The sequence below is a fragment of the Dipodomys merriami genome, unplaced genomic scaffold, assembly GCF_024711535.1.
Source record: "Dipodomys merriami isolate MVZ:Mamm:240054 unplaced genomic scaffold, mDipMer1.0.p SCAF_1, whole genome shotgun sequence".
In the NCBI taxonomy this organism is placed as follows: domain Eukaryota; kingdom Metazoa; phylum Chordata; class Mammalia; order Rodentia; family Heteromyidae; genus Dipodomys; species Dipodomys merriami.
Window position 1 is genome coordinate 127,278,420 of NW_027202270.1, and position 24,220 is coordinate 127,302,639.

General features: G+C 40.5%; 1 protein-coding gene across 10 annotated transcripts in view; it reads left to right on the forward strand.

Moving 5' to 3' along the window:
* Mlh3 (mutL homolog 3) overlaps nucleotides 1–24,220 on the forward strand; it is a 40,211-nt gene that overhangs the window by 10,331 nt on the left and 5,660 nt on the right. For 9 of the 10 annotated variants that reach the window (XM_070029766.1, XM_070029756.1, XM_070029801.1 and 6 more), the window contains 6 exons: nucleotides 1,621–1,706; nucleotides 2,478–2,582; nucleotides 3,530–3,602; nucleotides 15,149–15,220; nucleotides 15,966–16,077; nucleotides 17,863–18,022. In XM_070029766.1, the coding sequence (XP_069885867.1) occupies nucleotides 1,621–1,706; nucleotides 2,478–2,582; nucleotides 3,530–3,602; nucleotides 15,149–15,220; nucleotides 15,966–16,077; nucleotides 17,863–18,022 (608 nt within the window). Of the gene's footprint in view, nucleotides 1–1,620; nucleotides 1,707–2,477; nucleotides 2,583–3,529; nucleotides 3,603–15,148; nucleotides 15,221–15,965; nucleotides 16,078–17,862; nucleotides 18,023–24,220 lie in introns of those variants that run through there. The other variant, XM_070029828.1, reaches the window with a different exon arrangement.

A 24,220-nucleotide genomic window follows, 5' to 3' on the forward strand; every position in this document is an offset into this window, starting at 1 on the left:
CTTATACAAAAAACAAAGCAAAGTTGTATTAAGCTTGATCAGTGCCAGCTGTGCCTTACTGGAGCCAGGAATTCCCCATGGCCCTATTTCACAGCAGAACTAAGTAATTCAGCGCATGCATTTCGATCAGAAATTACTTTTCCAGACTTGAGGTCAGTACTGTGATTATGCATAGTCTGTAGTGTGTTGTAATTGGGAAAATGTTTCTTATTTTTAAAGGTTAGAGTTTTACTCCATATTGCAATAGTTTGATCTAGGTAAAACTCTTGGAAGAAAAGCTACAGACATCTATTATTTTTTTGTTGCTAAAAACAGATAAGATATACTTTTACCTAAGGGTGGTGTGAAGTTACTAACTTTTGTTTTGTTTTGTTTGCTTTTGTTTGTTGGCCATACTGGGATTTGAACTTAGAGCTTCATATTCTAGTTTGACTTTTTCCACTCAAGGCTGGCACTCTACCACTTGAGCCACACTTCTACTTCTGGCTAATTGGAAGAGTTTCATGGATTTTTGGATGAGTCTCATGGATTTTTCTGCCCTGGCTGGCATTGAACTGTATCTCTCAGATTTCAGCCTCCTGAATAAGCTAGGATTATAGGAATGAGTCATCCGGGCCCATCTTGTTTTACTTTTTTGAGACAGATGCACATCATCCCCAATGAAGCTAGTGTGCTACAGTTTCTTCAAGAAGTGTATTCTGAAATATCTCTTTAAACAGTTTTTTGTTTTGTTTTGTCGGTTGTGGGGCCTGAACTCTGGGCCTGGGTGTTGTCCCCTCAGCTCTTTAGCTCAAGGCTAGTGCTCTACCACTTGAGCCACAGCACCATTTCTGGCTTTTTCTGCTTATGTGGTGCTGAGGAATCGAACCCAGGGCCTCATGCATGTGAGGCAAGCACTCTATCACTGAGCTACCTCCCCAGCCAGAAGCAGTTTTTAAAGTAACTTATCAAAACAATTTAGAGATATAACAAAATGAAAATTCCTAGAATGTAGGAACCAGTATCTCTGATCTTTGGTCTTGAGGCTGTAGCCTTTCCCCTTCTTCTTCCTCCTTCCCCTTTTTTTCCTCCCCTTCCTCTCCTGCTTCCTCTTCCCCTTCCCCTTTCCTTCCTCACCTTTCCTCCCTCTTCTCTCTTACTCCCTCTCTGCTCTCTCTGTGATACTGTGGATTGAATTTAGGACTTAGGCACGTTCAGCATGTATTCTACCACTAAGATATTACCAGATATCACTCAGTTCCCTGTGTTGTTGTTGTTGTTGTTGTTGTTGTTGTTGTTGCAATTCTGGGATTTGAACCCAGGATTAGGGCTGGGAATGTGGCTCAAGTGATAGAATGCCTACTTAGCAAGCATAAGTACAAACCTAGAAAGCAAGCAAACAAGTAAGCAAGCAAGAAAGAAAACAGAAAGGAAGGGAGTGGGGGGAGGAGAGAAAGAGGGAGGGAGAGGGAGGGAAATTGAACACAGGGCCAGGCAGGCAAGCTACCATTTGAGCCCTTCCAGGGGTTCTTTTTGTTTTGTTTTATAATTTTTCAAATTAGTATCAGTTGTACAAGATCATTTCATTTTAACACCTCCCTGTGTCTGTGATTCCAGTTTCACCTGTCTCTTTTGCCCTAGATGCTGTGGGTGATACTGTTGGTAGTGGATCACTAAAGTCTTTATTTTCAGAATGGGACAATCCAGTATTTGCCAGATACCCAGAGGTGGGTCTTTTTCTTTCTTTAACTATTTTTGACCTTTATTTAAGTTGGATATGGGTTTGAATGACTGACTATGCTAATTTATAATTATGAATAGAAACTAGGCATGTTCCCAAATATTTTATTTAGAAATTCATGTTTAATATTGAGAGGAGGAAGCTCAGACATTTTGAATTAAATGTGTCATCAGTGTGTGAAAAACATGCATTTTAGTGAAATATTCAGGGTGATGATAATGAAATGGTTATCTCTAGATAAAGCAGTGAGTCTTCTACTGCAGGAGCAGTTCATCATTGGCCTAGATGCCTGTGGTTTACTCAGTGTGTCATCACAGAATGTATTGTGTGTCAGTGAGGGTGGGTAATAGATGAGCCTTTGACTATTGATTCTTGAGTCAAGATGACTTTAAAGACTTGATGGAACATCAACAAATTGTTCTGAAACAGTACTGGTTTTTGTCAGCAATTTTGTTCATAAAGCATGTTAGTTGGAATGGAGCTGTGGTTCAAGTGATGGAACACTGCCTTGAGCAAAAATGCTCAGGTCCAGCACTCAGGCCCTGAATTCAAGCCCTAGGACTGGCACAAAACAAACAAAGAAGTACTAGTTAAGACTATTCTTAGAGTCTTTGAATCAAAGTTTCCTGAATTCACCCTACTTCTAGTAGGTGAAAGAATATTTTTAAAGGACTTGAAGATCCTTGGTGAAAAAAAAAAAAGGGCCTACAGACATTTAAATTCACATTTAAATGATGTTTTTGCTGGATCTTTGTAGGTTGCTGTTGATGTAAGCAGTGGCCAGGCTGAGAGCTTAGCAGTTAAAATTCATAACATCTTGTATCCCTACCGTTTCACCAAAGAAATGATTCATTCAATGCAGGTAAAGACTGACTTTCAAATCGATGTAAGGCCTAAACTAAACTAACTTTCGTGAGAATTTGCTTTGTGTGTGTGTGTGGGGGGGGGGGGGGAGTGGCACTTTACTATTTAAGCCATACCCTCCAGCCTTGCTTTTTGCTGGCTATTCTGTAGATACCAGCTTTTTGAGTAGCTGAGATTACAGATGTAAGCCACTGGCACCTAATGAAATTGGATTTAGCCAGGTGCTGATGGCTTACGCCTGTAATCCTAGCTACTCAGGAGGCTGAGACGGGAGGATCACGGTTCAAAGCTAGCCAGGGCAGGAATGTCCATGACCACTCAGAAAACTGGAAGTGGTTCTGTGGCTCAAGTGGTAGAGTGTTCACCTTGAGCTGAAGAGCTCAGGGACAGCACCCAGGCCCAGAGTTCAAGCCCTAGGACCAACAAACAAAAAAAAAGAAAAAAGAAATTGGATTTATTTAATAGTAAAGACCATGTTGGTCAAGCCTTTTTTGTTGCTGTTGTTTTGTATTCACCACTCCTGGGGCTTGAGTAAAGAGCCTGCACAGTCCCCGAGCTTCTTTTCTCAAGGCTAGCACTTTACCACTTGAGTTACTTCAGCTTTTTCTGTTTATGTGGTAACCATGGAATAGAACCCAGGGCTTCATGCTTGCTAGGCAAGCACTCTACCACTAAACCCCATTCCCAGTCCTGTTTTTGTTGTTTTAATCTCATAGAATTTGTATCATTAGAAGAGCAAGGATTAATTTCCTTCTGTTCCTGTCCTCTTACCACTTTTATTTTCCTAATTTTTACCCTTCCTAAGGACTCCTTTAGGTTCAGCAGTACCTTCCTCATCTTAGATGAGAACGGCATAATGCAAAATGAAGTATTTTTTATTTTTATGCAAATCAGCCTGTACCAATGTTTATTTAGTGCTGTTCCACTTATCTGTATGTATGGCAGGTTCTCCAGCAAGTGGATAACAAGTTTATTGCCTGTTTAATGAGCACTAAGACTGAAGAGAATGGCAGAGAAGGTAAGAATAGAGTTTAGTTTTAATTAATAAGCTAACTGAACTTCTTGTAACTTTTAAAGTTACTTTTGGCTGGGCTTTACTGGCTCATGCCTGTAATCCTTACTTAGGAGACTGAGTTCTAAGGATCCCAGTTTAAAGCCAATAGAGGTAGAAAAGGCTGGGCTGGGAAGGTGGCTCAGTGGTAGAGCGCTTGCCTTGCATGCATGAGGCCCTGGGTTCGATTCCTCAGCACCACATAAGCAGAAAAAAAAAAGCCGGAAGTGGCGCTGTGGCTCAAGTGGTAGAGTGCTAGCCTTGAGCTGAAGAGCTGAGGGACAGCGCCCAGGGCCCAGAGTTCAGGCCCTATGACCGGACCAAAAAAAAAAAAAAAAAAAGAGGTAGAAAAGGCTGAGAGATTCAGTCTCCAATTAATCAGCAAAAAAGCTGGGCTGGAGGTGTGACTTAAGTGGATGAGCACCAACTGTTAGCAAAAAAAGCCAGGTTGAGAGCGTGAGGTATTGGCACACACAAAAAAGTTTCTTTTAGTATACAGTGTAAGTTCAGTGACTTAGACACTAGGAAAACTGATCTAAATTAAGAACATTATAAAGTAACAGTTTTAAAGTATATTAGTTTTATGTGTATACATGCATATGCGTATGCACATACATAAGATACACATTAAGCTATTAATAATGTTGCCTGCAGCCAGGTGCCAGTGGCTTATGTCTGTAATCCTTGCTACTCAGTAGTCTAAGATCTGATGATTGTAATTTAAAGCCAGCCTGGGCAGGAAAGTCTATGAACTGGAAGTAGCACTGTGGTCAAAGTGGTAGAGCAATAGCCTTGAGTGAAACTGCTCAGGGACAATGCCCAGACCAGAGAAAAGAAAAAAATGAGAGTGGGAAAAAGAATTTCATTTGTTACTCCTTTAAAAAATTTAGGGGCAGTTTGAATTCAAGTACTTGCTGGGCAGGTACTCTACCACTTGAGCTATACCTCCATTTTAGAATGCTTTCGTTAACTTTTCAATAATGTTTTATGTTTTCTCTCTAAAACAACAGGAAGTTTATATTATGAATTAGGTTCATCAGAGTTTCATAGAATTTCTTGTTGACTTTAATATAAACAATAATGGTTTATAACTGACACTGATTCATTCAACAAATAGTGTTTGAGTGCCTATTATATGCCAGAGACTATTCTAGGCCCTAGAGATACAATAATGAGAAAACAGATATTTCAAAGAAACATAATTATACAATCACATAAAATTTTAACTTTACCTTGCCCATGTAATTGTAACCCCTCTATACGGTATTTTCACACACACACAAAAATTAACTATATCTCCTACAGAGGAGAAATAGAATGGAGAAGCAGATGCTGTAAGAACCTGTGTTTTACTGGGCACCGATGGCTCATGACCGTAATCCTAGCTACTCAGGAGGCTGAGATCCGAGGATCACAGTTCAAAGCCAGCCTGGGCAGGAAAGTCCATGACACTCTTATCTCCAATAAACCACCAGAAAACCAGAAGTGGCACTGTGGCTCAAGCGGTAAGCACTCACCTTGAGCTGAAGAGCACAGAGACAGTGCCCAAGCCCAGAGTTCAAGTTTCAGGACCTACCAAAAAAAAAAAAAAAAGAATCTATGTTGTACATGATAACATACAGGGCTGTATGCATATACATACAAACGAAATAACTAGAACATACTTAGGGGAGGAATCTAAATGTGTGTAACTCCTCAACAACTAATGAATTGCTTATTAAAATGAATAACAGGAAGCGAGAACATGTTTGGAGGGAGATGACTTCAGGGGTGAAGAACAAATGGAGGGAGGGAAGATTAGCAAATGCAGTCATTATATTCAATGTACATTATATGAAAATCGAACTACATGACCTGAGGGTGGGCATGGAAGGAGGAATAATGAAGGAGAACAATGGAAGGGGTGACATGGATCAAGATCATTGTACTCAACCTGGCTTATGAAATTGTAACCTCTTTGTACAACTGCATCATAATAAAATAACCTATGTTGGAGATTTAGTTTTGTCAGAGAGATCAGAGAAAGGACCTTGGTAAAATGAAGTCTGAAGTATGAGAATGTCAAACAAGAGAATGAATAACATAGGTAATTTGTGATTTCCTTTCCTTCGATGCATATAAGCAGGGCAGTACAGCTGGAGACAAGTCTAGAGAAGTAGGTAGAAGCCAGATCTTAAATGCCAGTTAAAAGCTTTGCTTTGCCCTAACAACCAACTGGAAACAATTTAAAGTTTTTTCTTTCTTGTTTGATTCTTTATATGGTTTTAAGTACTTTATGTCATATCACATTGTATTTATTTTCTTGTATATCAAATTATTATAAATTATTATTATTTTGCTGATCCTAGGGCTTGAGCTCTGGGCCTGAGCATTGTCCCTCAGCTTTTATGCTCAAGCCTAGTGCTCTGCCACAGCTCCATTTTTGGCTTCTTGTTATTAATTGGACATAAGAGTTTCATGGACTTTCCTGCCCCAGCTGGCTTCGAACTACAATCCTCAGATTTTAGCCTCCTGTGTAGCTAGGACTACAGGTGTGAGCCACCAGCACCCCGCTTTTTTTTAATCTTTAAGTAGCTGAATTCATCGTGTTAATTTATGAGCACAATGTATCTTGATCATGTCATCACTTCCCCCATTTCTCCCAGTCTCATCTGTCCTTTCAAGTTGCCTGGTCCCATTTTCACATTAGATTTTATTATTATTATTATTATTATTATTATTTTATTTATTTATTTTTGTCGGTCATGGGGCCTGAACTCTGGGCCTGGGTGCTGTCCCTCAGATCTTCAGCTCAAGGCTAGTGCTCTACCACTTGAGCCATAACACCGCTTCCAGCTTTTTCTGCTTATGTGGTTCTGAGAAATTGAACCCAGGGCCTCATGCATGCAAGGCAAGCACTCTACCACTGAGCCACCTTCCCAGCCTTTTTTTTTTTTTGTCAGTTGTGGGCTTGAACTCTGGGCCCAGGCGCTATCCCTCAGCTCTTCAGATCAAGGCGAGCACTGTACCATTTGAGCCACAGAGCTACTTCTGGTTTTCTGAGTGGTTTATTGGAGATAAGAGTCTCACTGAGTTTCCTGCGTGGGCTATCTTTGAACCGTGATCCTCAGATCTCAGCCTCCTGAGTAGCTAAGATTACAGGCATGAGCCACGGATGCCTGGCCATTATTTTTAAAGATTAGTCTGGTTGCAAAATGGAGAATGTAGTAAGTCAGGGTGGAGTTCCAGCAACTTCAGAGAAACTGGAGTATATTGCAGTATCTAAAAAATGAGGGGCTGGGAAGGTGGCTCAGTGGTAGAGTGCTTGCCTTGCATGCATGAGGCCCTGGGTTCAATTCCTCAGCACCACATAAGCAGAAAAAGCCAGAAGTGGCGCTGTGGCTCAAGTGGTAGAGTGCTTGCCTTGAGCTGAAGATCTGAGGAACAGTGTCCAGGCCTAGAGTTCAGGCCTATGACTGACACAAAAATAAAAAAAAAAAATGATAATTGACTTGAACCCTGGTGGACAGGGAGAAGTGAATATTTTGGTAAAATATTCAGGAGAAAAAGTCAGCTTAGATCTGAGGGAAAAATATCAAAGATGACTTCTAGTTTTCTGGCCTCCATAACTGAGTGAACAATGTTGAAAAACCAGATTGGAGAAAGCTGGGATGGTAAAAATCATGGCTTTAAATTCTCTTTAAAGTGTTCAAAATGAGATGGCTATAAGGTCTGCATAGGGACACCGCCCTACCTCTTGGCTAAGGTTAATTTTGAAAGGGCAGGCAGAAAGTGGCTGATGTGACATCATCTCCTCTTACTCCTCTCCATGTTCCCTTGTTCCCCAGACTGACGGAGTCTAGGTGCTCGTTGCTGGGATGGCTTTTCCCAGTTAGTATTCTTGGAGGTTTGAACTCAAGGCCTAGGCACTGTTCCTGAGTACTTCTGCTCAAGGCTAGCACTCTACAAGTTTGAGTTATAGTACCACTTCCAGTATTTGCTGGTTAATTAGAGATAAAAGTCTAGCCATGCTTCCAGCCTGGCTCTTTGTAGGTTAGTTGGGAGATGGAGTCTTAGGGATTTTTCAGCCCGAGCTGGCTTTGAACTGCAATCTTTGCCACAAAAACCCTTTATTATTTCCAATTAAAGTAACAAGGAGATCAGATAAAATAAGTAGAGCTTACCTGGTCCTTATCAAGAATTGACCAACAAATATTCTGCAATGACAAAACTCGTTAGATGTGATGAGACTTTTAGCACAGATATAGTATTGATTTCTTTCTGGTAATCCTAACAGTGCTTAAGTTAACCAAAGTTACAGAAAGAGCCTTAGCTTTTGCAAATCCAAAGCAATATTTCACCAGGAAATCAGCAACGTGTGATGGAGCCAAGTGAGACTCCAGTCTACTTTTACCATGGTGGAGGTAGTCAGGATGGTCTAGGCAGGAGTGAGGCCTGTCTTCTACGTTGGAAGGGATGGACTGGATCTGGACTGCATATAGACTGGCTAGCACTGAGCTATGAATCCAAACGGAACAAATTTCAGGAATCTCAGACAAATTAAGCCAAATAACTTGATTACAATGCCAGATAACAAGTTTACACAGACATACACACACACACACACACACACACACACACACACACACACACACACACACACACACACTGTACACATTAAGTTTTACAGCATCCCAAACTGAATAATGGCCGTAGACTCTTGGAATTCCAGCAGTAAGATGACATTATTTTGCCCAATATCTAGAACCACATGGTCAGTAGTAGAATATATAACACCAAACAAAAAAAGGCAGAACTCAAAACCTAAAATTTTTGACAACACTATTTAGACATCTTTCCTAACAAAGCACATCAGATGATTGGGCCTCAGTTACCAGCACCTGTAAAGAGGCAGCAAAAAATGGGTGGAGGAGTAGTAAGCTTGGAGGAAGGTTAAGGGTGGGATGAGACCAAACTCTTAACCCACCATGTGGCCAACATGGTGAATTTCTGAAAAAGTACAAAGAAAACCTGAAACAAATGGAAACTCTGACAATTTTCAAACCTAGCCTTTGGAAGGGAACCTAGAATGGGGGGGTCCCTGGGACCCAGCCTGCGTCCCACTCTTTGTAAGGTATACTAAATAGGTAGGTTTCATTAGGTAGCCGATGAAGAGAACACCACGCGCTATTCAGGCAGGAAAAGAAGTTTATTTACCGAACTGCTGCCCTGGCATGGTAGAGAGGCATGGCTGAAAAGGAAAGGGGCCACCCATCCTTGGGCCAGGATTTATGTAGGCCAGGGACAGGAAGAAGTGTGGCCAGGTGGGGGAAAGATGTGGCCACAGTGGATCTGGACATGACCTCAAGGTCTGGAACCCTCCTAAGGTCAGATGGGAGGCATGTGACCAGAGATGGCCCAGGATGTGTCCTAGCAGGAGGGGAAAGTGACTGCTTCCAGGTCTGCCAGTTACCTAGGTAACAAACAGATACTGGGCAGAAACTTAGCCAAGAGGTAGGAAGGTGTCCCTGTGCAGACCTTACACTCTTCAGGGCACAGCCAAAATGTTTAGAAAAGAGAAAGGGAGAGATACGGAAAGTTGGACATGATTGGCAGAGAGAGAACAAAGAGAGCCTGAAAGTAAACAGACTTCTGAGCATTTACCACTGCAGTGTCAAAAACTGTCTACATCTGAGAATGGCATAAAATTAGGTGCTCTGGCTTTCCAGGGAGCGCAGGAGGCATTTCAAAGGGGTTTGGGACCACATCTCAGCCTTTTACTCCTATTGTTGATGCCCTTGCCAGCAGGAAGTAGCCAGAGAGAATCTTCACCCTTTTTCATAATTATCAAAAGGCTGGAATGTAAGGTCTGCACAGGGACACCTCCCTACTTCTTGGCTAAGTTTCCATCCAGTATCTGTTACTTAGGTAACTGGCAGACCTGGAAGCAGTCACCTTCCCCTCCTGCTAGGACACATCCTGGGCCATCTCTGGTCACATGCCTCCCATCTAAGCTTAGGAGGGTCCTAGACCCGGAGGTCATGTCCGGATCCACTGTGGCCTCACCTTTCCCCCACCTGTCCACACCTCTTCCAGTCTCTGGCCTACGTAAGTCCTGGCCCAGGGATGGGTGGCCCCTTTCCTTTTCAGCCATGCCTCTCCACCATGCATGGCAGGGGCAGCAGTTCGGTAAATAAACTTCTTTTCCTGCCTGAATAGCGCGTGGTGTTCTCTTCATCGGCTACCTAATGAAACCTACCTATTTAATATACCTTACAATGGCATAAGTACATTTGAATATTACAACTATAGACTACAGTGCTCCAACCTGTTGATAAAAATTTGAGTTGTTAGCATGAAGTTGGCCAGTGAAATCCCAGGAGTAAATTTTATCACCTGAAAGAAAAGTGAACAGATGTCCTGAATCTAAAATAATTCCAGCACTTAACAGATCAGTAGCAAAATATGAACCAGCAAAAGAAATTGTGAAGAACTAGCTAGAGAAACAGGGAGAAAAGTGAATGTTATGTTGCAGAGGCAAGATTTCATGCCAAATGCTTCAGCGCAATTTAGTAGAAGATTGTTAAATTGGTTTTTGTTTTTTTTGTTCAGTCGTGGGGCCTTGAACTCTGGGCCTGGACACTGTCCCTCAGTTCTCTCAGCTCTACCACTTGAGCCACAACACCACTTCCAGCTTTTTCTGCTTATATGGTGCTGAGGAACCGAACCCAGGGCCTCATGCATGCGAGGCAAGCACTCTACCACTGAGCCACCTTCCCAGCCCTGTTGTTTAGTTTTTTTGTGACAGTAGAGATCAGAGACTTCAGCAAGTGAGCTCTGATTGAGAACAGGTGGACAAGTTGCTGACAAGTTGCTAATGGTGACTGTAAGGAGAGACTAAGAAATCTGAGATAGGGAGGAAAGAGACCAGGGGAAGGGTGGGTATTCCAGTTAGAAAAAAACTTTTTTAAAAAGACTTGAAACTGGGTGCCAGTGGCTCACACCTGTAATCCTAGCTACTCAGGAGGCTGAGATCTAAGGATCGTGGTTCAAAGCCAGCTCGGGCAGGAAATTCTGTGAGTGGCACGGTGCTGTAGCTCAAGTGGTAGAGCGTTAGCCTTGAGCTGAAGAGCTCAGAGACAGCACCTAATCCCAGAGTGCAAGCCGGAAGACTGACATTAAAAAAAAAAAAAAAAGACTTAAATGAGAGAATCTTGAGCAAGATTACAAATACTTGCCATTTCTACAGTTTTGCTTTCTGGAATTCCAGTTACCTATAATCAGCCAGGGTTAGAATACTAAATGAAAAATTCCAGACTTCATAAGTTTTAAATCTCATACCACCCTGAGTAGTATGATGAATTGTCCCACCCAGGATGTGACGTTTCCCTTTGTCTAGGGAATCCACAGTATGTACATTACTCTCCTGTTAGTCACTTAGTATCTGTTTCCCTTATCCATATTGACTTTCCTGATATTGGAGTGCTATGTACAAGTAACCTAAGTGCAAAATTGGTGATGCTGACAATTTTATTATGATTTATTGCTATTGATCTATTTTCTTAGTACTTTTGCTAATCTGTGCCTAATTTATAAGCTAAACTGTCTATCATAGGTTTGTAAGTATAGAAAAAATAGTTTATTCAGAGTTTAGAACTATCTGAAGTTCCAGGTATACACTAAGGGCCTTGGAATGTATCCCTGAGGGAAAGAAGATTTTGTTGTCTAAGGAATGCTAGATACCAGTATCCTGAAAAGGCCTTGTGGCCGAGAGCTTCAGATTCTTAGAGCTTTATGGAAGTACTTCCAAAGTTAAAAGTAGATCATTCTCTTTGTATTTGGAAACATTCTCTTCTACCTTGTTTAATGATATTGTAGACCAAAGGCAAATTAATGAAAACTGTCAGAATCATCCCGAGTATGGAATTCATGGTCAAATTCCTAAAGTTTTATTATTTCTAGAATAATTAAGTTTTTTTGTGAAGTTTTGATCAGTTGGTATTCTTTGTGCCTTTTGTTTTTACAGTACTGGGGGTGCTTCATGCGTCATAAGCAAGCACCTGAGCTTATCACCTAGCCTTGTTGGGGTGGTGGTCATAGGCACTGTTCCCTGAGTTTCTTTGCTTAAGGATAGTGCTCTAGAGCTACCGCACCATTTCTGGTTTTCTAGTGATTAATTGGAGATAAGAGTCTCAGGACTTTTCTGCCCTGGCTGGCTTCGGACCACTATTCTCAGATCTCAGCCTCCTGAGTACTGAGATTACTGGCGTGAACCACCAGTGCCAGCTTTTTGTTGCTTTTGAGATTCCAAAATCTCTACTAATGGTATTCAGGATGAATGCAACAAAATGTGTAGATGTTTGAGGAAGCAAAAGGGACTCCTTAAATTTCTCCTGAGATTTCATACTATTGTTGGATTAATTAAATGCCCCTAAAGGGTATTCTTAGTATTTTTTTCTGAAAAGAAAACAAAAGGCAGAGTTCAAGAGTATTTTTTTTCGGGGGGAGGGGAGTCCAGTCATGGGGCCTGAACTCTGGGCTTGGGCACTGCCCCTCAGCTCTTCAGCTCAAGGCTAGCTCTCTACCACTTGAGCCACAGCGCCACTTCTGGCTTTTTTTTTTCTGCTGCTTATGTGGTGCTGAGGAATTGAACCCAGGGCCTCATGCATGCAAGGCAAGCGCTCTACCACTGAGCCACCTTCCCAGCCCACTCAAGAGTATTTTTGAAACTAGAGGTTTAGACCCATCCCTAAACTCCAGGAGTTTTACATCTCAGGTGTGGCCATTGGCCCCTGTAGGTCAGATAGACTTGGTGAAGGACAAAGATTTATAATATATGATTGATGCCACAGAAAAACAGCCATTCAGCCATCTTTCACCATCTTTAGGGTACAGACATGAGCTATAGGTTAAAGTAGAAAAAGAACTGGGGGGAGGGGAAAAAGGGAGAGAGAGAGAGAGAGAAAGAGATTGATTTAGGAGCCTAAGTAAGGGAATCAGTACTTTTTAGCCAAAAGCAGTTTATCTCTTATGCAATCAGTAAATAATTTTTCTTTTCTTTCTGCTCCTCCTTCCTTTTGCTCCTTATTTTTTCTCCTTTTCCTCCTTTTCATCCTTTGTTTTTTCTTTTTTCTTTTTTTGGTTATTTGCTATATAGCTCAGGCTCCTTAAACTATCATTTTGTACCACAGCTTCCTAAATGCTGGGATTATAGGCATACATTTATTGACTCTTAGCTGATAAATATGTTTTTCTAAATCAAAATTTAGTTATTTTTATTGTCATGAATAACAAATGCAACCTGTTTAACTGATTTATTTTAATGGGTATTTTCCATTGAGTTTTACATTACAGTGAAAATAATGCCACATACTAACATTTTACTTTTCATGTTTCTACCTACACTAAAATATATTTGTTCAGTTAGAAAACCTTAAAGAACAATAACTCATTCGTTCATTTATTCTATAAATATTTATTGAGTGCCTATTATATGCCAGGTCCTATTTTATGTGCTGGAAATATACAAACATCCCTGTCTTCATGAACTTCTTTTATGTAAAAATAGATCTTCTGTCCTGAGTAAATACCTTCTATATTCTGCTTCATTCAAGAAATAGAAAATGTTAAGAACACGATGTAAGCAGTGAACAGATAAGCAGCATTCCAGTCTGATGCAGGCTTTATTTCCAAGGTTCTCTACCTCTTAGTAATTTACACTAGATCCAGTTTCAAGTTTGTCACTCCCGTACAGTTCATGATTTATTCCATTGGGTTTTTTTTCACAATACAGGATGTTCAGTATTTATTACAATTAGCTGCAACTTTTCCTGTCCTCAAAGGAATTTAATAGTCAACCTGAAGGATCCTACACATCCATCCCAGGGAACCACGCAGAGGCAGCCAGGCACAGGAGAAATATTATTATAAGGTTTATTAGAGGAGCCATATTCCCCCCAAGAGGGAGCACATGACCACAGTAGCAGGAGGATCTGAGGGATAGGAAGTGAAGTAGATGGGAGTTCGGGTGGGTCTGGGTGGAGGGGGGGGGGCAGCTGTATGGAGGGAACTCCGGGAATGGGAGGGGGCCCGGGTCTGGGTGGAGCTGAGTACCAAAGGTGAACATAATACTAACACAACCTATTAGAGGATGTTACTATGATTAAACATACTGTCAGAAAGTTTATTTATTTTTTAAGTCTTAAGCTCTCATGTCATAAATTCAATAGTGTCATAGGGGAAAAAAACAACTTAATCTTGCAGTAGAAATAGGAAAAATGGGTATTATTCAAGATCTTTCACTTCATTATAACCAGCAGCAATAAATTTTAACTTGTTGGCCAAAGTGATAAAATTATAAGCTAAGCCCGCACCAGTGGCTCATACCTGTTATTCTAGCTGCTCAGGAGACTGAGATCTGAGTATTATTGTTCAAAGCCAGCCTGGGTAGGAAAGTCCTTGAGACTCTTCAATTAAACACCAAAAAAGCCTGAAGTGGAGTTGTGGTTCAAGTGGTAGAGCACTATCTTTGAGCACTAAAACTTAGGGACAGCACCCAGGCCCTGAGTTCAAGCCTCAGGACTGGCACAAAACAAAACAAAAAATTAGAAGCTAAAAAGCTACTGTTGTCACTGAGAATCATCCTATTGTCCATGAGAAGATTTCCCTGCAGGTTTGCCTTGTAGACATTCTGTCACCTCACTTGTATTTGAGGTCTGCAGACAGAATCACCTGAGAGTTCTTACTCCAGAATAATCTGCATTTGAATAAGGGCTTAGTGATGCATTTATAGGAAAGCTCTGGTAGCCCACATCCAAAACGGTTCAAATTGTGGCTTTAGGCAGATCCACTCACTGTCTGCTTCTCTACAGCCAGAATGGTAAAAATAGTTTATATCCTTCAATGGTTAGTGAGGAAAAAAGAACAAAAAATTGTTTTTGACACAGTAAAATTCTATGAAATTCTTATTTTAGTGCCATAAATAAAGTTTTATTGAAGTACAGCTATATAGTTACAGTTGTCTGTGGCTGCTTTGGCTCAAAATGAATAGTTGAGTAGTCATGACAGAACTCATTAGGCTCTAAAGGCCTAAAATATTTCTTCTCTGTCCTTCATGGAAAACATTTCCTGGCCTCTGATGTAAAGTGTACAAGAAGTAACACTCTTCATGAGTTTCAGAGGAGCTTACAAACCAAGGCCTGCTGATTATATTTTGTTATCAGATAATTCTTCATTGTATTAAAGTTGAATTAAAGCAGAATAACTTTTTAAACATTAGGAATGTAAGACTTTAGTCATTTTTATGTCTTTACTAATGAACTAGAATTTTATATCTGATAAATTTAGTATCATCTTCCTCATAATTTTAATTTTTTTAGGAACTAAAGGTATAATTTTATTCCTACCCAGTATTTCCTCCTATGCCTGTGTTGTTAAGTAGATTAAATTAACTTTCTTTCTTCCTCCACACAGCATGATCATTTTAATTGTGTTCTGAGAATTTGAAATTCCAGTAATCTTTGGTGGTTTTGTAGGTGGAAACCTGCTAATCCTGGTGGATCAGCATGCTGCCCATGAGCGCATTCGTTTAGAGCAGCTCATTACTGGTAAGTATCATTTTGCAATTCAAAAAGTCTAAGATTTCCTAGCAGAACTCATAATCCTAAAAATTTTGAGTGTTTCTTGCTATGACTGTTGGGAGGAAAGTCGTACTGAAGAACTCTCTTTAGAGACTGGGAAACCCTACTAAAGGAATAGGGAGGAAAGTATCTTGAGTCATAAGGATTGTGTGATAAACCTATGTATTTTCCCAGAAATACACATTGTTCACCTGTTATTAGAACCACAAGTTACTAGCCATAGGAAAACTACATTGTTCATTTGGATATTAGGTATAAGTATTGTTTCCTATTTTAGAAAATAATGTGAAGATGAGTAAACTGTCTGGATTCCTTAGATTGCCTCTAATAATGGAATACAAAGTCTAGGGCTAGGGCTGGGAAGGTGGCTCAGTGGTAGAGCATTTGCCTTGCACGCTTAAGGCCCTGGGTTTGATTCCTCAGTACCACATAAGCAAAAAGCCGGAAGTGGTGTTGTGGCTCAAGTGGTAGAGAGCTAGCCTTGAGCTGAAGAGCTGAGGGACAGCGCCCAGACCCAGAGTTCAGGCCTACGACTGGACCCAAAAAATAAAAAAATAAAAATAAACAAAGTCTAGGGCTGAACATTGACTAATACATTCTTGAGCACAAGATTACTTTTATCATGGCCACACCTTGCAGTGCTTCCTTTTAATTGAATGTAGAAGATGCCCTATCCCTTCTTACTCTAACCCATTCACCTTTGTTTCAATAGACTCCTATGAGAAGCAACAACCACAAGGTTCTTGTCGGAAAAAATTGCTATCTTCTATTATAATTCCTCCCCTAGAGGTAATGGTAACAGAAGAACAGAGGAGAATCTTATGGTTAGTATCACTATGAGAATGTGATATAATAGTATAAATTCTCACAAGAATTCTCTGAGGTCTTTACATAACTGTTGCTCCATTTTTCAGAAGAGGAAACTGAGACCAGGAAAGGTTTATTTGGCTTTTCTAAGGTCACAACAATTATTATCTAAGGTCACAACAATCAGCCACTTGAAGTCAGGTCTTTTGATTCCAAATGCCCTTCTTTCCTCTATATCATAGCTATTGCGTGTCTGGTAGAATTTCCCTGATAATTTTTTCCAGCAGTGGGCTTAGAATATTCTCATTTCTTGGAACAACCAAATGTTTATGCTGTGCTGTTTCTGAAAGCAAAGTTAGTTTCTGAAAGCAAAGTTTGTCTAGTAATTACTTCCATTCTGCTTTGTCTTGGTTCATTCTAGATTCTTTATTATCATAATCTTATTAGGAAAATAAGTAAAACACTGAAAGGCAAGGAAGGGACAAATAACTTCAGTGATTAGTCACAAGATAGGACATTTTCCCACTTCTGGGCCATATAATTTATTGAAAAATAAATTTCCCTTTATTTCAGATATGGAAATAGCTCCTGCCAATACTTTTTGTTCCCTGTGACAAATTCTTTTAATATATTCCTTGTTAATCATGGCTTCTCAGTTCCTGGGGCTATTCCTCCCTGCTTTAATGGTGATTCAAAATATTCTCAGACCTTTTCTTTGTGCCAGACTCCTTTAAATGCAGACAAGATAATAGCAGTTCCTCAGCATTGATAAAAATTACAATGGGAGGGGTAACGCTGATCAAGATATATTGTATGCAGAAATGGACATGTTAAAAATGAAACAACTAATTAATGTTATTAAAGCAACCTAGAAAGAGATTTAGAAACAATTTGATTCTCTCAATGGAAAAAAAAAAAGTTATTAAGCAGTAATCTTCTCTTACCTCAGAGGATTTGTTCCAAGAATCCCATTGGATGGCTGAAGACTCAGAGAGTCTAGGTCCTAAATACATTTTTTCCTATATGTCCTGTAACATTGCTTCATAAGGTGAATCTTTCTTCTATGTTTTATGCCCTACTGTTGTACTTTGGGGCCACTATTAGGGTAGTTTCTTGATAAATGAGATAGTTTCTAAGTAACATGTGTGGCCTAGACAGTGTGGATATGATGGAAAAGGATGGTTCAGTAGACATGAACTCAAAACAGCATGCAATTCAAAATGTCTGACTAACTATGTAACTCAGCGATGAGTGCATGTTTAACATGTACAAGGCCCCAAGTTCAATTCCCAGCATCAAAAATATTGTCTAGCCGGGCGCTGGTTGGCTCACGCCTGTAATCCTAGCTATGCAGGAGGCTGAGATCTGAGGATCACAGTTCAGAGCCAGCCTGGGCAGGAAAGTCCGTGAGTCTCTTATCTCCAATAAACCACCAGAAAACCACTGCGCTCAACTGGTAGAGCACTAGCCTTGATCTGAAGAGCTGAGGGTCAGCGCCCAGGCCCAGAGTTCAAAACCCACGACCGACTTTAAAAAAAATACTGTCTATTTTTGGAATTTTCTATTTAAGATTTTTGAACTACAGTCAAGTTGAGTAACTAAAATCTTGGAAAGTAAAACCATGAATAAGGAAGGAACTACTACAGTTCTAGAAGGAATCTTGGTGAAAGATTTGAAATAAACACATATAAATGAAAAATGCAATACAATCCATAAAACTTACATTACCTTTTAAGAAACTCTGAAACTAGTACTGATTTGCAAATGAAGTAATAGTTTTAAATTTGAGGCTATCTCTTTAGGTGTTACCACAAAAATCTGGAAGATCTGGGCCTTGAATTTATTTTTCCAGACACCAGTGATTCTCTGGTCCTTGTGGGAAAAGTACCACTCTGTTTTGTAGAAAGAGAAGCCAATGAACTTCGAAGAGGGAGATCTACTGTCACCAAGAGTATTGTGGAGGTAAGACATAGCTTCTGATGTGGAAATCGCTCAGTGACAATTTCACATTTTTTAGAGATTCTCTTCATTCATATTATTCAACACGTATTGATGCTAATTATCTGCAGCATGCCAGGTACTAAAAATTCAAAGATCAATTAACTTTTGAGGAATAAGACATTTAGATATCTATAGTACAGTGAAATTTGGCTAGATTTATTCAGAAAATGTTATGAAAACTCAGTTACTATGTCCAGAAGAGGGGCTTAGAAAATTTTAGCAAAGGGGCTGGGAAGGTGGCTCAGTGGTAGAGCGCTTGCCTTGGATGCATGAGGCCTTAGGTTTGATTCCTCAGGACCACATAAGCAAAAAGAAAAAAGCCAGAAGTGGTGCTGTGGCTCAAGTGTCTGTAGAGCACTAGCCCTGAGCTAAAGAACTGAGGGACAGCGCCCAGGCTCAGAGTTCAGGCCCCATGACCGGACCCCCCAAAAAAATGAATCTCATAGACTTTCCTGCCTTGGCTGGCTTTGAACCAGCTTCCCTAGTAGCTAGGATTATGGGTGAGTCACCAGTGGGCCTGGTGTGTGTGTGTGTGTGTGTGTGTGTGCCTGGTGTGTGTGTGTGTGTGTGTGTGTGTATGTCACCAGTGGCCTGGTGTGTGTGTGTGTTGGTCACCAGTGGCCTGGTGTGTGTGTGTGTATGTGTGTGTTGGTCACCAATGGTCTGGTGTGTGTGTGTGTGTGTGTGTGTGTGTGTGTGTGTGTGTGTGTGTGTGTGTGTGTGTGTGTGTGTGTGTGTGTGTGTGTGTGTGTGTGTGTGTGTGTGTGTGACCAGTGGCCTAGTATGTGTGTGTGTGTTGCTCACCAGTGGCCTGGTGTGTGTGTGTGTGTGTGTGTGTATGTGTGTGTGTTGGTCCTGGCGTGTAAACTCAGAGCCTGGGTGGGTAGCTTCTTGGGCATAAGGTTAGCACTGTATTACTTGAACCACAGCTCCACTCCCAATTTTCTGTTGGTTTATTGGAGATAAGAATCGCATAGACTTTCCTGCCTGGGCTGGCTTCAAACTGTGGTCCTCACCTTTCAGCCTTCTGAGTAGCTAGGATTGACCGCTAGGAACCCCAGCTCTCAGCTTATGTATTGTCTTTGAAAAAAAAAATATACATATTCTTTTTGACACAAGATCTGTGTGCCCCACCTGACCTCAGACTTCCTGTGTAGCCTTTACTTCCTTCAAACTCATGACATCCTCCTGCCTCGCCATTAGCACTGCTGCTGTTGCAAGCAGAGCCATCGCACCCAGCTTGAAAATAGCTTCAGTTTGCAGTCATACTTTCTAGCTAAAAGTAGAACTTTACATTGCCAATTATCTTCAAGCATTTTGAAAATACTACAATTCTTTTGCCAATCTAATTATCACTATTATGTAGTTCTCTCATTTTCCCTCAGGTTGCTTTAAGAGTTTTTCCCTTGTCTTTGGCATTCCAAAGTTTCCTTGTGATGTATCTTAGTATGGATTTATTTTCATTTCCTTCTTGAGATCCATCATGTTTTCCTAAGATTTGAAAGTGTATAGTCATTACCATTTCAAATATTCTCCATTCTCTCTCTTATTTCCTGGAATTCCTGTAAGATATCTTCCGGAATATTGTCTTCTCCATGTCTTGTTCTCATTGCTTTATCTCTGTGTTACAATCTGAGAAATATCCTCATTTATCTTCTGGTAAACTGAAATTCCTCTTTGTCTGCTTTTTTTGGGGGGGGTCAGGTTGTGGGGCCTGTACTCTGGGCCTGGGCGCTGTCCCTCAGCTCTTCAGCTCAAGGCTAGCGCTCTACCACTTGAGCCACAGCGCCACTTCCGGCTTTTTTCTTTTTGCTTATGTGGTGCTGAGGAATGGAACCCAGGGCCTCAGGCATACAGGGTAAGCGCTCTACCACCGAGCCACCTTCCCAGCCCCCTCTCTTTGTATGCTTTTTAATTATACGTTTAACTTATACATTGTTTTTATTTTAATATTTCACATATTGAAATTGAAATTAATCAGTTTTAATGAGTTTAATTAAATACTTGAAATTAATTGAATTTATCTACATAAAATTATTTCAGATTGGGAAGACAGCTAACTGGTAGAGTGTTTGCCTTGCATTCATGAGGCCCTGGGTTCGATTCCTCAGCATCACATAAGCAGAAAAAGCCAGAAGTTGCACTATGGCTCAAGTGGTAGAGCGCTCCCATTGAGCTGAAGAGCTGAGGGACAGTGCCCAGGCCCAGAGTTCAGACCCCACAACCGAGAAAAAGAAAAAGAATATATATATATATATATCAGTATTCAGTAATATTGATTTTTAATAATTTTTTTGGGTCCGGTCGTGGATTTTTAATAATTTTAATAATAATTTTTAATTCAGACTTTAAAAATTAATTTACTTTATTGTTATTATTATAGAGGGATTACAGTTTACATAACCATAATGAGAACATTTCCTTTCATATATTTTCAGAAGTTGTATTGGTTCTTTTTCAAATATACCTGTGTTTTGTCATTACAGTTTCTACTTCTTTCATGCTAGCTCTCTTTAGAGTATAGGCAAATGCACATCAACTTAAGTCTATCATTTTTCTAGAAATCCAAGTTACTTTAGTAATGTCTAAAATAAAACTTAGAAGATAGATTTAGTAGGTAAGTCACAGGTTAGGGTAGTCTGGGAAAGGTCAGAGACAGTGCAAGCAGTTGGGAGACTGTAGCTCTTGTTGGGTAAGAGAAGATGAGGACTTACTAAGTCAGTAGTAGTGGGAAAGGAAAGGAGACACATATTGAGACCTATTTTGGGAAGTAAAATCAAGAAGACCTGATAAACAATAGACTATTAAAGAAATAAAGGAGCCAGGCCAGGTGGCTCACGGCTTATAGCTCACGCCTATAATCCTAACTACTCAGGAGGTTGAGATCTGAGGATTGTGGTTCAAAGCCTGCCCAGCCAGGAAAGTTCATGAGACTCTTATCTCCAATAAACCACTCAAAACCGGAAGTGGAGGGCTGTGACTCTAGAGGTAGAGCGCTAGCCTTGAGCCGAAGAGCTGAGAGACAGTGCCCAGGCCTAGAGTTCAAGTCCCATGACCACCAAAATAAATAAAGGAATAAAGAAATAAAGGAAAAAACAGTATGTAACAAGGATTCTTTTTTTTTTTTCTTTTTTTTTTTTGGGGGGGGGGGTTCCGGTCATGGGGCCTGAACTCTGGGCCTGGGCACTGTCCCTCAGCTCTTCAGCTCAAGGCTAGCGCTCTACCACTTGAGCCACAGGGCTACTTCCGGCTTTTTTCCTTTTGCTTATGTGGTGCTGAGGAATCGAACCCAGGGCCTCATGCATGCAAGGCAAAGCACTCTACCACTGAGCCACCTTTCCAGTCCCTATAACAGGGATTCTTAAGGTGACAGGAGAATACTGGTGCTATTGACAAAGAAATGGAGGAAGAGACATACACTATGAGGTAAAAGATTAAGATCTTAATGCAGACACCTTGGGCCTTCAAGTACAGATGTCCAGTGGATAGGCAGAATTCAGATTTTACACCAGAAAAGAAATCTGGACCATATGTTATCTACTGCATAGTTAGCAATGTGTGCAGTCTGATAATATCTAAAACTAGAGAAGGTCCTGGAAGGGAGTGTGGTTGTCCAGGAAAACTATGAAAAGAAAGGGAGCGAGCAAAAGGTGAAATCAGGAACACTAGCACTGAAGGTGTATATGTATCGGCAGTGGTCACCCAAACTATAAGGATGATTGAGAATATCTGAGGGAAGAAGTCCAGGAAAAAGTAATATTCCCTAAAAAGTAATATCCCCTAAACTAAGGGAAGCTGTAAACAAGAAGTAGAAAGCCAATGATAACCATAAAGTAAAGCCCTAGAAGTCAGAGTTGGGCTATTGAAGTCATTCATCCCTGAGGATGAAGTCTGGCAGAAGACAGAGAGCAGAAGGTTGAAAGTGTGTGAAGTGATTAGCAGACCAAGGAAACCACCCTTTCAAGAACTCAGGCTAGTCGTGGTGGCATTTGCCTGTTATCCCAGCACTCTACAGGTTAAGGCAAGAGGATTACAAGTTCCAGGATAGCCTGAAGTAAGATCCTATCTCAGAGAAATCAAGGGCAGAGGATATAACTCAGTGGTAGAGTGCTTACCTAGCACACACAGTCCCTAGTCCTGAAAAACAAAAAGACCTGACTACATGGAAGACAGATAGGGTCACAGCTGAAGATTAGAGTTATGGTGAAGTTAAGGCAGGCAGAAGGCTGAAGAAGCACTTTGTTTTTAGAAGGAAGAGACTTGAGCATGTTTGTAGGCTAAGGGTAAGAAGACATTCAAAAACAATGAGCAGTTAACAGTGCCAGCTTTTGGATTACCTTGAGTTCCCCCTTTTCATCCAATAGCCTTGGCTTTGCTTTTAGTCCAGCTCTTTTCTCCCCACAGGGCTCATTGCTTCTAAGACTCCTGCTCCAAATTCTCTTAAACCCAGAAGATAAAATCTGATAGAATCTTTCATTGTAACTCAATCCCTAAAATTTAACTAGAAAATTATAATGAAAACTTTTCTTGAAGTGACTTCAAAGGCTACTGTTAAGGAGTTTGCCTCACATTGAAACAAAGCTTATGGTTTCAGAACAATCTTGATCATGTTAAATCAGGCAGATCAAGAGAGATTTTGTTGATTTGGAAAAAAAGTTAGTACACTTTGGTGTTTTGAGGAGGTAGCAACTTGTATCCTAGCAGTTAACATCATCAATACATTGTCCTAAAATTCTCTTCCCACCTGATAAATGAGCCTGTTTAACTTATTTAAATTATCCAGCATAAACTGAACCACTGAAATAGGAAGTAAACTAAGAATGAGACCCTTTCCCCTGCCAGGTTTTACACAGTGGAGAGACAAACATGAGAGAATAGAAAAGCTGGTTTTTATTTTATTCCATACAAAGCTTTATTAGTGGGTCAGGTATTATGAGACATATTTCTATCTTTTTGTTTGGGGAAACATGTATGTATTTAAAATATATCCAATGCATCATCTTTCAGCTCTTGCTGGATGGAAGATGTCTGCTCATTTATAAGCATAACAGACTACAATACATATTATAAACATGATTTCTTACAATGTGTAGAAGGAAAAGAGAGAATGTTCTGAGCCCAATTTAAAAAGAAAATCACCATTTTTAAAGCTGGATACCAATGGCTCATGCCTGTAATCCTAGCTACTTAGGAGGCTGAAATCTGAGGATAGCAGTTCAAAGCCAGCCTGGGCAGAAAAGTCCCCATGAGACTCTGATCTCCAGTAAATTACTCAAAAAAGTTGGAAGTGGTGCTGTGGTTCAAGTGGTAATGTGCTAGCTTTGAGCACAGAGAGCCAAGGATGGTGCCCAGGCCCTGAGTTCAAGCCCCAGAACCAGCAAAAAAAACAAAACAAAACACAACAACAACAACAACAACAAACCTCCCCCCCCCTGCACCATTTTTTATTTGGTAAGCTGATTTATACACAGCAACTTCCAGAAGTAAGGAAAGCTGTCTTTCAAGCTGGTGCCATTATACCTGTAATCCTAGCTACACAGGAGGCAGAGATCTGAGGATTCCAGTTTGAAGCCAGCCTGAGCAGAAAAGTGAGTGAGACTCTTAATCTCCAGTTAACCACTCAAAAAGCCAGAAGTAGAGCTATAGCTCAAGTAGTAAGAGCAAACCTAGTAAAGAGCCTTGAACAAAAAGCTCAGAGACAACTTCCAGCTTCAAGCCCAGGACCAGTGTGCCATAATCTCAAAGCTTTCATACGTCAGGGTTAAGCAAACTGATTTGTGTCAGCTTTGAATTGCTTTTGTAAAATATTAATATAACTATTGAAGAGTTATGGGGATGGGGATGCTGTATGCAGTCCTACTGGGAGACAGGGGCAGGAGGATCTCAAGGCCAAAGCCAGAGGGAAGTACATTGTGAAACTCCGTCTCCAGAAATTTTAAAAAGAGAAACATATGAGGAAGGAGAAACTTCTCAACCAAAGGCTTCATAAAATAAGCTTTTGACCTGAAGGGAATTGTCAAAAAAACATGTGGGAAGTAAAGTGACTATTTACTTAAGTTGGTAATATTTAAACAAGAGACTGAGTACACAGTTGTGTTGATAATTTTTGTGTATTTATTCTCAGCTTGTATGTAATATTACCCTTGTTCTGGCCAAGAT